At 41.7% G+C, this 13555-nt stretch overlaps 1 protein-coding gene across 2 annotated transcripts in view; it reads left to right on the forward strand.

The window, feature by feature from the left end:
- Atp8b4 (ATPase phospholipid transporting 8B4 (putative)) overlaps positions 1 to 13555 on the forward strand; it is a 175575-nt gene that overhangs the window by 77035 nt on the left and 84985 nt on the right. For both annotated transcript variants that reach the window (XM_060371530.1, XM_060371531.1), the window contains one exon: positions 4784 to 4942. In XM_060371530.1, the coding sequence (XP_060227513.1) occupies positions 4784 to 4942 (159 nt within the window). The remainder of the gene's footprint in view (positions 1 to 4783; positions 4943 to 13555) is intronic.

A 13555-nucleotide genomic window follows, 5' to 3' on the forward strand; every position in this document is an offset into this window, starting at 1 on the left:
TTTGTGTGACTGTCAGCACCTGCTCTGAACCAGAGGAGGGCTGACTCTTTGGTTAGGAATCTTTGTGTATTTTGTGGTCTTTCCTTTAAGAATAGCATGTGTGTAACTAAAGAAAAATGACATCTCTTCTTTGTTAAAATATGTAAATCAGTAAATAAATGGGCTTGGCTAGCACCATGCGACTTTATGGAACTTACCAGAAAACTCTTCCATTGAAATGGAGGGAAGTGTAGTCCAACACAGCTGATGTATGGGGTAGAGATCCCAGTAAAAGACATGAAGAATTTCCTTTTGACTGTTGGTACTAAGATGGCCGTTGTGGTGTTCCTGTTGGGTGGCTCATGACTCAGAGTTGAGAAGGTTGTGTTGGAGCTGGGTCTCCAAGAACTCAAATAGAATCTCCTGGCTTTAGAAACTATCTTTCTAAGGGAAATGATAGTTAATTCCATCATTAGCCCAGCAGTAGTTAGTTGGGCAATTGGCTAAACATTGAGAAGTTCTTGGCTAGTGAAATTCTTGACCAGCAAGAATGTGCCTTATCTAGTGCACAGCCTATGGAAAAGTTGCAGTGGACATTCAAGAAACATCACTAATAATATACAGAAAGCAGTAAAGCTTCTTTTGAGAAGTCATGAGACATTGTGTACTAATAATTTTTATTGATAAACTACATATTTTCTCTTTAAGTAAATAGTTTGAGAGATTTATCGAATTGATAGTTAAGTAATAATCCAGCAGGCTGACCAAGGAAAGTTCAAAATGAGAACTTGTAGAATTTTCTCAGTATTCCTGTGTCATTTATAAAATGGATGAACTAATGTTTTCATGTCTTTTCAGAGGGGGAAAAGAGGTTAACTTTTTTGATTATGTTCACATTTGATTATTGAGATTTTTTCTCCCAGTTATATCATTCCCGAATGAGATGACTATGTGAGAAACGATTCTATTTTCCCCAATGGCTTTTTACCCTTTCCAGCCATTTACCATCTCTTCCTCTGATGGAACTGGAAAGAAGCAAGCAAGGGTCCCAAGACAGCCTCTCCTGGTTCTTACCTTTGTGAGTGAAAACTATTTTTGCTTGTTTCTGATGTGCTTTAAGGTGACCACCTGTTCTCATCATTCTACCTGGCTTCTATTACAGTTAGGTAATAAGATATTTGGTATTCAAATTCCCAATTTTCATGATTCCTGTTGAAACATCCCTACCTTTTCATTTTCCATAGGTTTTCAGTAATGCGTATATCATCTCTCAATCTCTTTCCTTTTGAAAGAAAATTGTGTGTTTGAGTATTTTACCTGCTCATATATGTATGTGTACCATGTATGTACCTGGTGACCTTAGGTGCAGAAGAATGTATCAGATCCCCTGAAACTGGAGTTGCAAGCTGCCATGACAGTGTGGGAAACTGAACATGGGCTCTCTGCAAGAGCAGGAACTGCTTTTAGCTACTGACTAATCTGTCCAGCCCACAACTCCTTTTTTGAAACCATTTTTCCCCAACTATCTCTCCCAGAAATACTTTTAAGATTTTATTATGTAGACAGTGTGGTCACCCTTCTGGAAAGAGAGGAAGAAAAATGAGAACTTTCATATTTTATGGCAGTAGAGCTAAAAAAAAAAAAAAGGAGGAGGCAGCATTTATTTTATTTTACTTTTTATCAGTTAAAAAAATAGTTTGGTTTTATTCCCAATGTTTTGTCGTGGTGGGACTCTGCATTTAGAACTTGGAGCACTGGGGCCACACTCTCAGAAAGCTGTGCTGGGCCTCCAGGAACTCATTCAGAATGCAGTTGTTTAGGTCCTGTGCAGAAAGGCACCCTTGGTGTGAGGCCATATTCGGGCCTGTCTTCTTGCTGGGTATAGGGAGCCAAATGTTCAAGGCTGAATTTACCTCCTTGTCAGCCTTTGCCTACGACAATGAAAATGATCAAAGGAACCTACTTTCTGTATTGTTACTGGCAAGGACCATGTATCATGTTGTTTTTTTCAAAGCACTTTTTTTTTTTGAACAGTAGCCAAGTTTGAAGTTTGGGAAATCGAGTCTTGGGTGAAGAGACTAGAATAAATGTTGAGGGCTTCTCTCAGCCTGTTATTTGTGCAGGTTTTGTTAGTGAGACCTATTCCACTCATGGTGATGTGAAACTCAGAAATAAAAATTATTGCTCAAGGAAAAGATGATCATGAAATCTGAAAAAAAATTTAAAAGCTTCTGGGTCCACAATATAGCTTTTCAAACAATTTGAGCCAATTCAAATCGGTTTTAATTTTCTTTTTTTTTCTTTTTTTTTATTTTATTTTTTTATCAGTTACATTTTATTAACTCTGTATCCCAGCCGTGTCCCGATCCCTCATTCCCTCCCAGTCCCTCCCTCCCTCCCTCCCTCCCTCATCTCCACCGTGCCCCTTTCCAAGTCCACTGATAGGGGGGACCTCCTCCCCATTCATCTGATCCTGTTTTATCAGGTATCTTCAGGACTGGCTGCAAAGCCCTCCTCTGTGGCCTAACAGGATTGCTCCTCCCTTCGGGGGTGGGGAGACCAAAGAGCCAGTCATTGAGTTTCTGTTAGAAATAGTCCCTGTTCCCCTCACTTTGGGAAACCAATTGGTTACTGAGCTACCACAGGCTACATCTGAGTGGAGGTTCTAGGTTATATCCATACATGGTCCTTGGTTGAATGTCAGTCTCAGAAAAGACCCTGTGCCCAGATATATTTGGTCCTTGTGGAGCTCCTATCCTTTCCCCATCAGACTAACTCCCCTTCTTTCTTATGATTCCCTGTACTCTGCCAAAGGTTTGGTCATGAGTCTTTGCTTTGAAAACACTGCTAGTTAGAGTCTTTCAGATGCGCTCAGTAGACTCCTGTCATACGTTCAATGCACATCCCATCTGTCTTTCTAAATGAGGATTGATCATCTTACCCCATGTCCGCTCAATTGATTATCTTTTTTAGGTGTATAGATTTCATTATTTAATTTTCTTTTCAATACACAAATAAGCTATAACGAGAGCTAACCACAATTCAGCTACTTGGTCTAAGAAACAACCTTGTGTAGGCTGTTTGTGTCCTCGAGATCCAGGCTGGCAGGCTCTCGTTTAGTGCTGGCTGTCTGGGAAGGCTGCAGAGAATGGCCAAATACAAGCTGTTTGGGTCATTTTTTTTTCCTGATTGAGAAATGGTAAAGGAGGGTTGGAGAGGGTTTCATTTTTGTTTTTGAAATATGAAGAGCTTGGCTGGTCAAGAGTGGTCAGGCTGCTGGTATTATAGCTGCATCTAGGCCTTTAAAAGGAAAGCATCATTCTTAGGAGAGGAGTTGCAAGACATCTTATCCTCTCTCTGCTTGCAGAGAGGATGCCCCCCTTGCTGCAGTCTTTAGTTTTTAAGTCTCAGGTTAAGGGCCCAAGGCCCAGTCCATGTTACTGTGTGGTGGTAGAACTTTTAAGATGTATGGCCCAGTGGGAGGATCAGGTCATTAGCAGTGTGTCTTTGAACGAGACTGTAGGAGAAGCGAATTGCTTTTCATACAGTCCTACCATAACATGCCACCACAGGCTCAAAGTATCTGGACTAGTTGATTATGAAGAGAAATCTCCAGAACTATGAGGCCAAATCTTTATGACTTCCTTTAGTTGGTATTCTTAGGTTTTCAGTACAGCAATAAAAAGCTGACTGAGATGGCATTGTATAGAACTCTTGGCTTAGGTGGTCTCCTTAACCACTGCTGAAGATTGACCTCTCTTATTTTCCAAACCACCCTTTTGTCTTCTGGTTTTCAAAGCACTTTTGTTGCTTCTGAGACAGCAAACTTGTAAGATGCTGGCTCCTCTTACCTCTGGTTCTGGCCCGAGCCCAGATGTTTCAGACCCCACATCCCCTCTTTGTTCTTTCCCTGTCTCTTTTCCTTCTTCCCTCCTTTCTTTCCCCAGCATTCTGTTCCTTCATGTCTCTGTACTCATTACTTCTAAAAATGTAGCCTATTTGTTTGTAATGCAAATCCATATGGATTGAATAGTTATATCTTGTGAAGGGTCTAAAAAACCATTTCTGTTTTCCCTGTTTATCTAGACAGCTCCCACCCTGAATGTTCATGTTTTGTTTGAAAAAATGGAATGAATCGATTCATTGATTTGGAATGAGCATGTTCCTTCTTGGAATTAAAAACAAACACAACAGCAACATAAAAACCTCAAAAAACCCAAAAACTAGAAAAGTTTTTTGGCTAGGTTGAGCAAGCTATGTGGTGCCTTTGAGAGTCCACAGATCTCTGAATCAAATCAAGATAAGGGACATGGGGCCTTCAGGAATGTGGGGCCCCTGAAAGGAAACTCAGCACGAGGCCCAGGTTTCTTTGGGGTGTGGTATCCTAGGACCCCAAAGAAAACTGATTAACTTTTGTTGTGACACCGCAACTGTGGAATCTAAACCCATTCAGCAGTTCACAGTAAGCCAAAAGAGATTCATCATTTTATACTTGTAAAAAAGTCATTTTAGTGTATCCTAAGCGTAAAGATGGGTACGTTGAAGGCTTTTTTAAGGGAGAAAAAGTCCCACATCTCTTGTGAGCTCTGTTCTTCTTTGGACAGTGGAGACAACCCTGCCTTTGGATGTGATGGGCCTTCATCTTTGCACGCTGCAGCACACTCTTTCCTGTGCGGCAGCGTGCTCTCCCAGAGGGAAGGACGGCGCGCTGCATATCGGCAGTGGGGTGTCAAGCAGTACTGTGGGCTTCTGAAGTGAGCCTACCTCGGGTCGGAAAAACAAGAAGTGGCTTCTTATTTTCCAGGGATCGTCGTCTGTGAGGCACCTAACAACAAGCTAGACAGATTCTCTGGGGTCCTCTCTTGGAAGGACAGCAAGCACACGCTCGGCAACCAGATGATAATCCTGAGAGGCTGCATCCTGAGAAACACCAGCTGGTGCTTTGGAATGGTTCTTTTCGCAGGTACAGTGTGCAGACCAGGGCGTCTCTGTGCCATCCCTTCCCACCCTCCCTCCAGCACAGTTCATGGCTCTTCGGGGACATGCGCGTGCACAGTTTTTACTGAATGAAGTGCTGGCTCCTGAGTTGATCCCAGGGTGGAGTATGCCTAGAGGAGTCAGCTGTGATTTGAGTACAGTCTATGTAGTCCCAGTGTGTGGGAAGCCCAGAAAGCCTGAACTCATGCTTTTTAAAAATTAATTAATTTATTTATTACAATTTATTCACTTTGTATTCCAGCTGTAGCCCCCTCCCTCATCTTCTCCTGGTCCCACTCTCCCTCCCTTTTCTCCATCTATGTCTCTCCAATAGGAGAGTTTCTCCTCCCCTTCTATCTGACCCTAGCCTATCAGGTCGAATCAGGACTGTCTGGATCCTCTTTCTTTGTGGCCTAGTAAGGGCACCTTGCCAGGGGGAGATAATCAAAGAGCAGGTAACCTAGTTCATGTGAGAGACTGCTCCTACTCTGCTTACCAGGGAGCCCCCATGAAGACTGAGCTGCCCATGGGGCTACATCTGAGCTACATCTGGGGCCTAGGTCTTCTCTACATGGTCCTTGGTTGGTGCATCAGTCTCTGCAATCCTCCTTGGGCCCAGATTTGAACTCATTCTTAAGGATGCCGAAGCTTTCAGTATCCAGTGGTGTCTACACACCTACTGTCCAGTATCTTTTTCTCTTTAGCCCCACCGTACGCATGTCTGTTAGTCTATATAATCAACCTGCCCTTAAAAATAAAAATTAGCATGAAAGAAAGCCCTTCCCTCACACTGCAGCTCAAGTTGGTTGCTTGTCATTTGAAAAAGTCAAGAGGCTATTTTTGAGAAAGACTTCTTAGAGAACAATCCTCTCTGTTTGTCATCAGGACAGAAGGTTGTACTTGATGGCGCTAGGCTAGGAAGGATGGAGGAAGGAAGAGAGGGAGGGATGAAGAAAGAGTGAGAGACAGGTAGGGAGGGAGATTCTTCCACTCTTTATCACCCCCCCTTTTTCTTTTTCTTTATTCTTCTCTCATATATGACATCCTGATCCTGACTACAGTCTCCCTTCCCTCCCCCCGGATCCACTGAGTCCTCAGTTTCTTTTCAGAAAAGAGCAGGCCTCCCCACGGATAACAACTGGACACAGCATGACAAGATACAATAAGACTAGGAACAAAACCCATATCAAGGCTGGACAAGGCAACCCAGTAGGAGAAAAAGCATCCCAGAGCAGACAAAAGAGTCAGAGATATCCCCAATCCCACTGTCAACAGTCCCACAAAACCCCAAGCTAAACAACTACGACATATATTCAGAGGACCTATCACAGACCCACACAGGCTTTGCAATTGCCACTTCGGTCTCTGTGGGCCCCTAGGAGCTCTGCTTAGTTGATTCTGAGGCTGTGTTCTGGTGTCCTGAACCGCTTTGTCTCTTACAATCCTTTCTCCCCATCTTCTGTGGCTTTCCCCAAGCTCTGCCTGATGTTTGGCTACAGCTCTCTGCTCAGCTGCTGGAGGAAGGTTCTCTGATGATGACTGTGTTAGGCACTGATCTATAACTATAGCAGAACATCATTGCGAATCATTACACTGATTTTTTTAACTTTTTTAAAAAAATCTTTATTAATTACACTTTATTCACTTTGTATCCCTCCTATGTTTCCTTCTCTCCTCCTGTCCCAATCCCTCCCTTCCTCCCCCCTCTGCATGCATGCCCCTCCCCAAGTCCACTGATAGGGGAGGTCTTCTTTTCCTTCCTTCTGATCCTAGTCAATTAGGTCTCATCAGGAGTGGCTGCATTGTCTTCTTCTGTGGCCTGGTAATGCTGCTTCCCCCTCAGGGGGAGGTGATTAAAGAACAGGCCAATCAGTTCATGTCAGAGACAGTCCCTGTTCCTATTACAATGGAACCCACTTGGACCCTGAACTGCCATGGGCTACATCTGTGCAGGGGTTTTAGGTTATCTCCATGCATGGTCCTTACAGTAAAAGATCTTCAGGAGGTATCTCCATCCCTGATCTCAAGCTGTACTATAGAGCAACAATAATAAAAACTGCATGGTACTGGCATAGAAATAGACTGGTGGATCAATGGAATCAAATAGAAGACCCAGAAATAAACCCACACACTTATGGACACCTGATCTTTGACAAAGATGCCAAAACCATACAATGGAAAAAAGACAGCATCTTAATGGTGCTGGTCTAACTGGATGTCTACATGTAGAAAAATGGAAATAGATCCATACTTATCATCCTGCACAAAATTAAAGTCCAAGTGGATCAAAGATCTCAATATAAAACCAGACACACTAAACCTTTTAGAAGAAAAAGTGGGGAAGAGCCTTGACTTTATTGGCACAGGAGACAACTTCCTGAACAGAATACCAACAGCACAGGCTCTAAGATCAACAATCAATGAATGGGACCTCATGAAACTGAAAAGCCACTGAATTTTTTTTTTTCCAATTGTGTTTAGTTCTACCCTAGGTCTCTGAACCATCCGGCTTCCTGGCCATCCAGGGAGTGTTAAGAATGGGCTGGGCCTCAAGTAAAACCAGTCATTGGCTGCCCACTCCCGTAAGCCCTGAGACACCATTTCCCCAGCACAGTTTGCAGGCAGGACAGGTTGTAAGTCAAAGGTTTTGTGGTTAGGTTGGTGTGTCCCAATCCTACCCCTGGAAGTCTTCTGTGGTTACAGAAGATGATGGGTTCAGGTGTCACAGCCTCTGTTACTAAGAGTTTTCACTAGGGTTACCCTCATAGGTTCTAAGAAGTTTCCACTGCATTAGGTTTCCATATCACACTCCTAATGCACCCCCCTCCCACCAGATTTCAGTTGTCTTTCCGCACCTGATCCCTCCTGTTCCCATCTCCACCCCATCTCAGTCCACCTGCAAAATCTTCTATTTCCCCTCCCCAGGGAGATCTACTGGTCTCTCCTAGAGCCATCCTTGTTATTTAGCCTTTCTGGGTCTGCGTATTATAATTTTCCTTTTCTTAACAGCTAATGTCCACTTATCAGTGAGTATATATCTGTTTGTCTTTTTGGTCTGGGTTGCCTCACTCTGGATGTTTTTTTTTTTTTTTTCTAGTTTCATCCATTTGCCTGTAAATATTTTGCCATTTAAAAAAAATCTGAGCAATACTCCATTGTGTAAATATACCATGTTTTCTTTATCCATTCTTTGGTTTCCAGTTTTTGGCTATAATGAACAAAGATGCTATGAACATGGTTGAGCAGTGCCCTTGTGGTAGGATGAGGTATCTTTGTCTACCTCCCACTTTTGTTTTCTTTATCTCTGTGAGTCTGAAGTAGCATTCTTTTTCTTAGGAATAATAGCACAAGTTGACAAAGCCACTCAGACTGTACTCACAGCATCATTTTTCTAGCCCTTGATTAAAAACAAATTCCGTTTATTGTGATATCAAATTAAGATGTGCTTTGTGTCTGCTAATTGTATGTGTAACTGAAATCAAATTGTTTTCCTTAACCGACTATCCTTAACAAAAACAAAAATGTTCATTAAAGACTCACTGTGTTCCCAAAGTAGAAAAAGTCCTTCTAATTGCTTCTAAATCCCCTCAGCTGTGTCCACAAGTGTTGCTTTTGCTCTCAGGGCACTGTCATGTGTAAAGACCCAGCAAATCTTTAGAAGTGAAGCAGAGACAGGCTTTCATCTGAGGTTGAGCCTAGTTTTAGGATTTTTTTTTCTCAGATGCTCTTTTTTTTTTTTTTGAAGTTAGAAAGCTGAGCTTACCGAGACATTTCCTTTACTTTCTGCTTAAGAGCATGGAGATCTCAAAACGGTCTCCCCATCTGAAGGTCCTTTGGGAAATAGTCTCTTGGTCTGATCCCTGTTATCACCGAAGTGGACACATCTCATCATAGGAATGGGTGGAAGTCCAAAAGCTCATTGCATTTGTATACTCTTGTTCCAGATGACTAGTTCAAAACTCTAAGTCATACTATCTGTGCTAGGTCAGCCAATAAGAGCCACTTCTGAGAGCTGTTGAGGGGTTGAAGTTCTCCTTCATAAGACTGTCTCTGTGGGAAAATCCTCTTACATAAATGGAAGGAGGTGGGTTGAACAGAAGTTCACAGAACAGGGATCAGGCAGATGTGGGTTCTAATTGCTTAGTAGTTCCAGAGTCTAATGTCTAAGGCTTCCTAGATTGTCCCTCCGTACTGACACTGGATAATCATGAGCACACTAGAATACACTGCTTAGTGTAATGATGATATATGTGGAGGAGGATGCTTGGCGGTATTTTTTCCATCCTACCAACAATTCAGAACACACTGACAGCTTTATGGGCCGAGCTAGACAATTCTGTACTGGACAATTCTCTACTTTGGTGGAGGAGAAAGGGAGCTCTCTGTTCTTTTGTGATAGGTTCTGGTTGTTCACTTTTAGATGGTATTGGTCAGGTGGACATTTTTAAAGCAGACAGTGTCTGCTTGACTTTAGTTAACAGAGAGTTTAACCAGAATACTGGCAAGCAGAGTAATTCAGGGTTGTTTTTAGCCATAGCAGAGCTGAACTTGATGGGTATCCCGAGTCCCTAAATTTTGAGACATTTGATTAAGAAACAAGTTCTAGGTGTTTCTCAAATCTTATAAAAATTGAATCCAAAATGATAAATCTTCCCTATTTTTTAATTTTTATTTTATGTGCATTGGTATGGTCATTGTCAGATCCCTTGGAACTGGAGTTACAGACAGTTGTGAGCTGCCATTTGGGTGCTGGAAATTGAACTGGTGTTCTTTGGAAGAACAGCCAATGCTCTTAGCCACTAAGTTATCTCTCCAGCCACCAACTCTTCCCTATTTTAAAATGCTACTTATACATACGGTTCAGGATGTGCAGGGATAGAGTTCAGAGGCAAGGTTTACTTTACACACCTATCATTCATGAGTTTAACACTATGGATACCCTGCCATGCTTCCCTGGTGGCTTTCTTTCATGATCAAGATAGGAGCAAAGCTTGTTTCTGAGAGAAGGGACGATACTCATTCAAGGAGTCTGTAGGGTCTGGTGCCATCCTTGTGCATATAAAACCTCCGTGCTTGCTGTCATTCATTTGTCACTCATGTTTTATCGGGTCATTTTCCAACCTTCTCTCTGCTTTGCAGGCTGGTACTCGTGGCTGGTAGTCACAGCTTTCCTTAATTTTTGGCTTTTGTCTTGGTGAATCATGGGAAGAAATCAAAAGGATAAAAACTATTAAGTTCTAGGTATTTATTCACCAAATCTACATCCCTGCATAGTTGTTTCCGATTGGTTGGGTCTTTCAACATAAGGTCACTCTGCTGTACAGGCTTGTAAACCTATTGCTCCTAACTTTAGGATCCAATAATGTATCTTCCTTCCCTGTATCGCTTTGGCTTAGGTAGAGAAACAGTTTGCTTTCTATTGGGCTCTCTTGCTCTTTTTTTTTTTAATTAGTCTTTTGCTTCCAATATGCTCCCACCTGCACTTTATAGAATTTCTACATAAGTCCTTCTATAATTGTCATTCACTGAGTCCTGTTAGGATCCTGCATGAGGTTACAGTATTGAATATACATTGCTTTGTTGTCTCATGTGGTTTAAAAGTAATCATTTAGAGCAAGAGTTTCAGAATTAGATTTGTTGAGATTCAAGTTCTGTCTCCGGGCTCATAGAATGAGAAGTCTTGGTAATGCCAAATTCTTTAAATAGGTCTGTTTCATTATTGGTGAGATGAATATAATTGTATCTAAGTTATTGGTTTGTTGTAAACATTAGCTGGCTCAGTCTTCTCCATGGACAAGTCCTCTGCCATGTTATCCAGTCCAAATTGGCCCACCTTAAACAGATATACATATGAGTGGTACTAATGGGCTCAGCAAATTACATATATAATAATGATGATCATTAAAGATGAAGATGCAATGAACTTGAGAGAGAGTGGCCTGGGACACAGGAGGAGTTGGGAAGGAGGAGAGGTAGAAATGATATAAATGCAATATGCTGACAGCCAAGGCTCCACAGAGAAATCCTGTCTTGAAAAAACAACCAACCAACCAAAACAAACAAACAAAAACCAAAACCCCAAAAAACAAGTATCACCACCAAACCAATATTATTGTAGGAAATTCTCAAAGTAAAATAAAAATGAATTTTTACATTGCCCAAAATATAACACATTAAATTTACTGGAAGTTTAATTATTTACTGAATGCCAGGTACATGCTAGGCACTCTTCATTGCCTAGGCCAATGCTCATTGATTAGGTATTAAACATAGGGAAAAAAAAACCCAAATATATTCTTTTTACTCGTGTAGCTTTCAGTCCCATAGAATAGAAATTATTTGATATTACTAACATGTTACTTCCAAATAATTACAGTAATGATTATATTATCTGAAACAGAGATGAGTGCTGATCAAAAGAACATGTACTCATTACGGAATTATAATTGCTTGACTTTAGGGAAGGCTTATCTAAGCTGAGATTTATAGACTAATAAAAACAAAAACAAAGAGTTGGGAAAGTGGAAAAATGTAGAGTATAAGGAAGGCAAAGAGCTAGTACCTCAAAGGTGAACCATGGGCCAAGCATGAGTGATGTCAGAAAACATTCAGAGTTCTGACGAGGGGCAGAACACACAGGAGATGCTCATGGGGTGTGGCTGCGGGTGTGTGGAGCAGCTGGACTGCGTAGACCATGATATCTGTGTGTTTGGTCTTTATTCCAAGAGCTTGGGGAAAACCAATTAAGAACGTTTAAGAGGCAGAATATATGTTGAACATTTCAAATAAATATATAGGAAGAATGGACTCTTGCCTGAAGCATATATAATGTTTGTAAATGGAAACTAGGTCTTGAAGTAAGTGTACACGTGGGGTGCGAGGTGCAGGGAAAGTTTGATTCATATGCAGGACAGAGTGGATGCAGAGAGGCAAAGGCACTAGGCAGTTTTTTTAAATTAAAACTTTATTACAATGAATTTGTAAATAAAAAAAAAATCACATGCCAAAATGAACCAGACCAAGAGTCAATCTCAACTGTGCAGTTAGAAAAGCCGTTCTGAGGCGGTGGAGCCTGGTGATGAGGTTTTTGCTTTGGGAGATGATGACAGTTTAGCCCAAGATAGGGACTATGAAAATAGAGAAAGATGGACAGTCTGAAGCTTCTTACAAAGTCGAACCAAGAAGCTTTACTGACAAGATTTAAAGGTGAGGATGAGGTTTTTTTTTTTTTTTTTTTTTTTTTTTTTTTTTTTTTTTGGTCATTTGAGTCTGTGTGTTCATTTAGAAGAAAAGGAATCATTTCAGTTTTTCTGCATTTGTTAAGATTTATGTTGAGTCCTAATAGATGATTGTTTTTTTTTAATTCTATTTTATTTTATTAATTTCACTTTATTCACTTTGTATCTCCCCCCCTAGGCCCTTCCCTTCTCCCCTCCTGGTCCCACCCTTCTTCCCCCTTCTTCATGCATGCCCCTCCCCAAGTCCACTGATAGGGGAGGTCCTCCTCTCCTTCCTTCTGATCTTAGTCTATCAGATCTCATCAAGAGTGGCTGCACTGTCATTTTCTGTGGCCTGGTAAGGCTGCTCTCCCCTCAGGAGGAGGTGATGAAAGATCAGGCCAATCAGATTATGTTGGAGGCAGTCCCTCTTCCCATTACTATGGAACCCACTTGGACACTAAACTGCCACGGGCTACATCTGTGCAGGGGTTCTAGGTTATCTCCATGCCTGGTACTTGGTTGGAGTATGAGTCTCTGGGAAGACCCCTGTGTTCAAATTTTCTTGTTCTGTTGCTCTCCTTGTGGAGTTCCTGTCCTCTCCAGCTCTTACTATTTCCCACTTCTTACATAAGATTGCATTCACTCTGCCCAACAGTTGGCCATCAGGCTCAGCATCTGCTTTGATACTCTGCAGGGCAGAGCCTTTCAGAGGCCCTCTGTGACAGGTTCCTAGGTTGTTTCCTGTTTTCTTCTTCTTCTGATGTTCTTCCTCTTTGCCTTTCAGGATGGGGATTGAGCGTTTTAGTCAGGGTCTTCTCTCTTGATTAGTTTCTTTAGATGTACAAATTTTAGTAGGTTTATCCTATGTTATATGTCTGTATGAGTGAGTATATACCGTGTGTTTCTTTCTGCTTCTGGGACAGCTCACTCAGGATGATCCTTTCCAGGTCCCACCATTTACCTGCAAATTTCATGATTTTCTTATTTTTCATTGCAGAGTAATATTCCATTGTGTAGATTTACCACAATTTCTTCATCCATTCTTCAGTTGAGGGGCATCTGGGCTGTTTCCAGCTTCTGGCTATTACAATTAAAGCTGCTGCAAACATGGTTGAGCAAATGTCCTTATTGTGTACTTGAACCTGTTTTGGATATGTGCCTAGGAGTGGTATGGCTGGATCTTGAGGAAGCATTATTCCTAGTTGTCTCAGCCAGATTGATTTCCAGAGTGGTTGTACAAGTTTACATTCCCATAAGCAGTGGAGAAGGGTTCCCCTTTCTCCACAACCTCTCCAGCATGTGTTGTCACTTGAGTTTTTCATCTTGGCCATTCTAATGGGTGTAAGGTGAAATCTCAGGGTGGTTTTTATTTGCATTTC

The sequence above is a fragment of the Meriones unguiculatus genome, chromosome 18 (genome assembly GCF_030254825.1).
Source record: "Meriones unguiculatus strain TT.TT164.6M chromosome 18, Bangor_MerUng_6.1, whole genome shotgun sequence".
NCBI lineage: Eukaryota > Metazoa > Chordata > Mammalia > Rodentia > Muridae > Meriones > Meriones unguiculatus.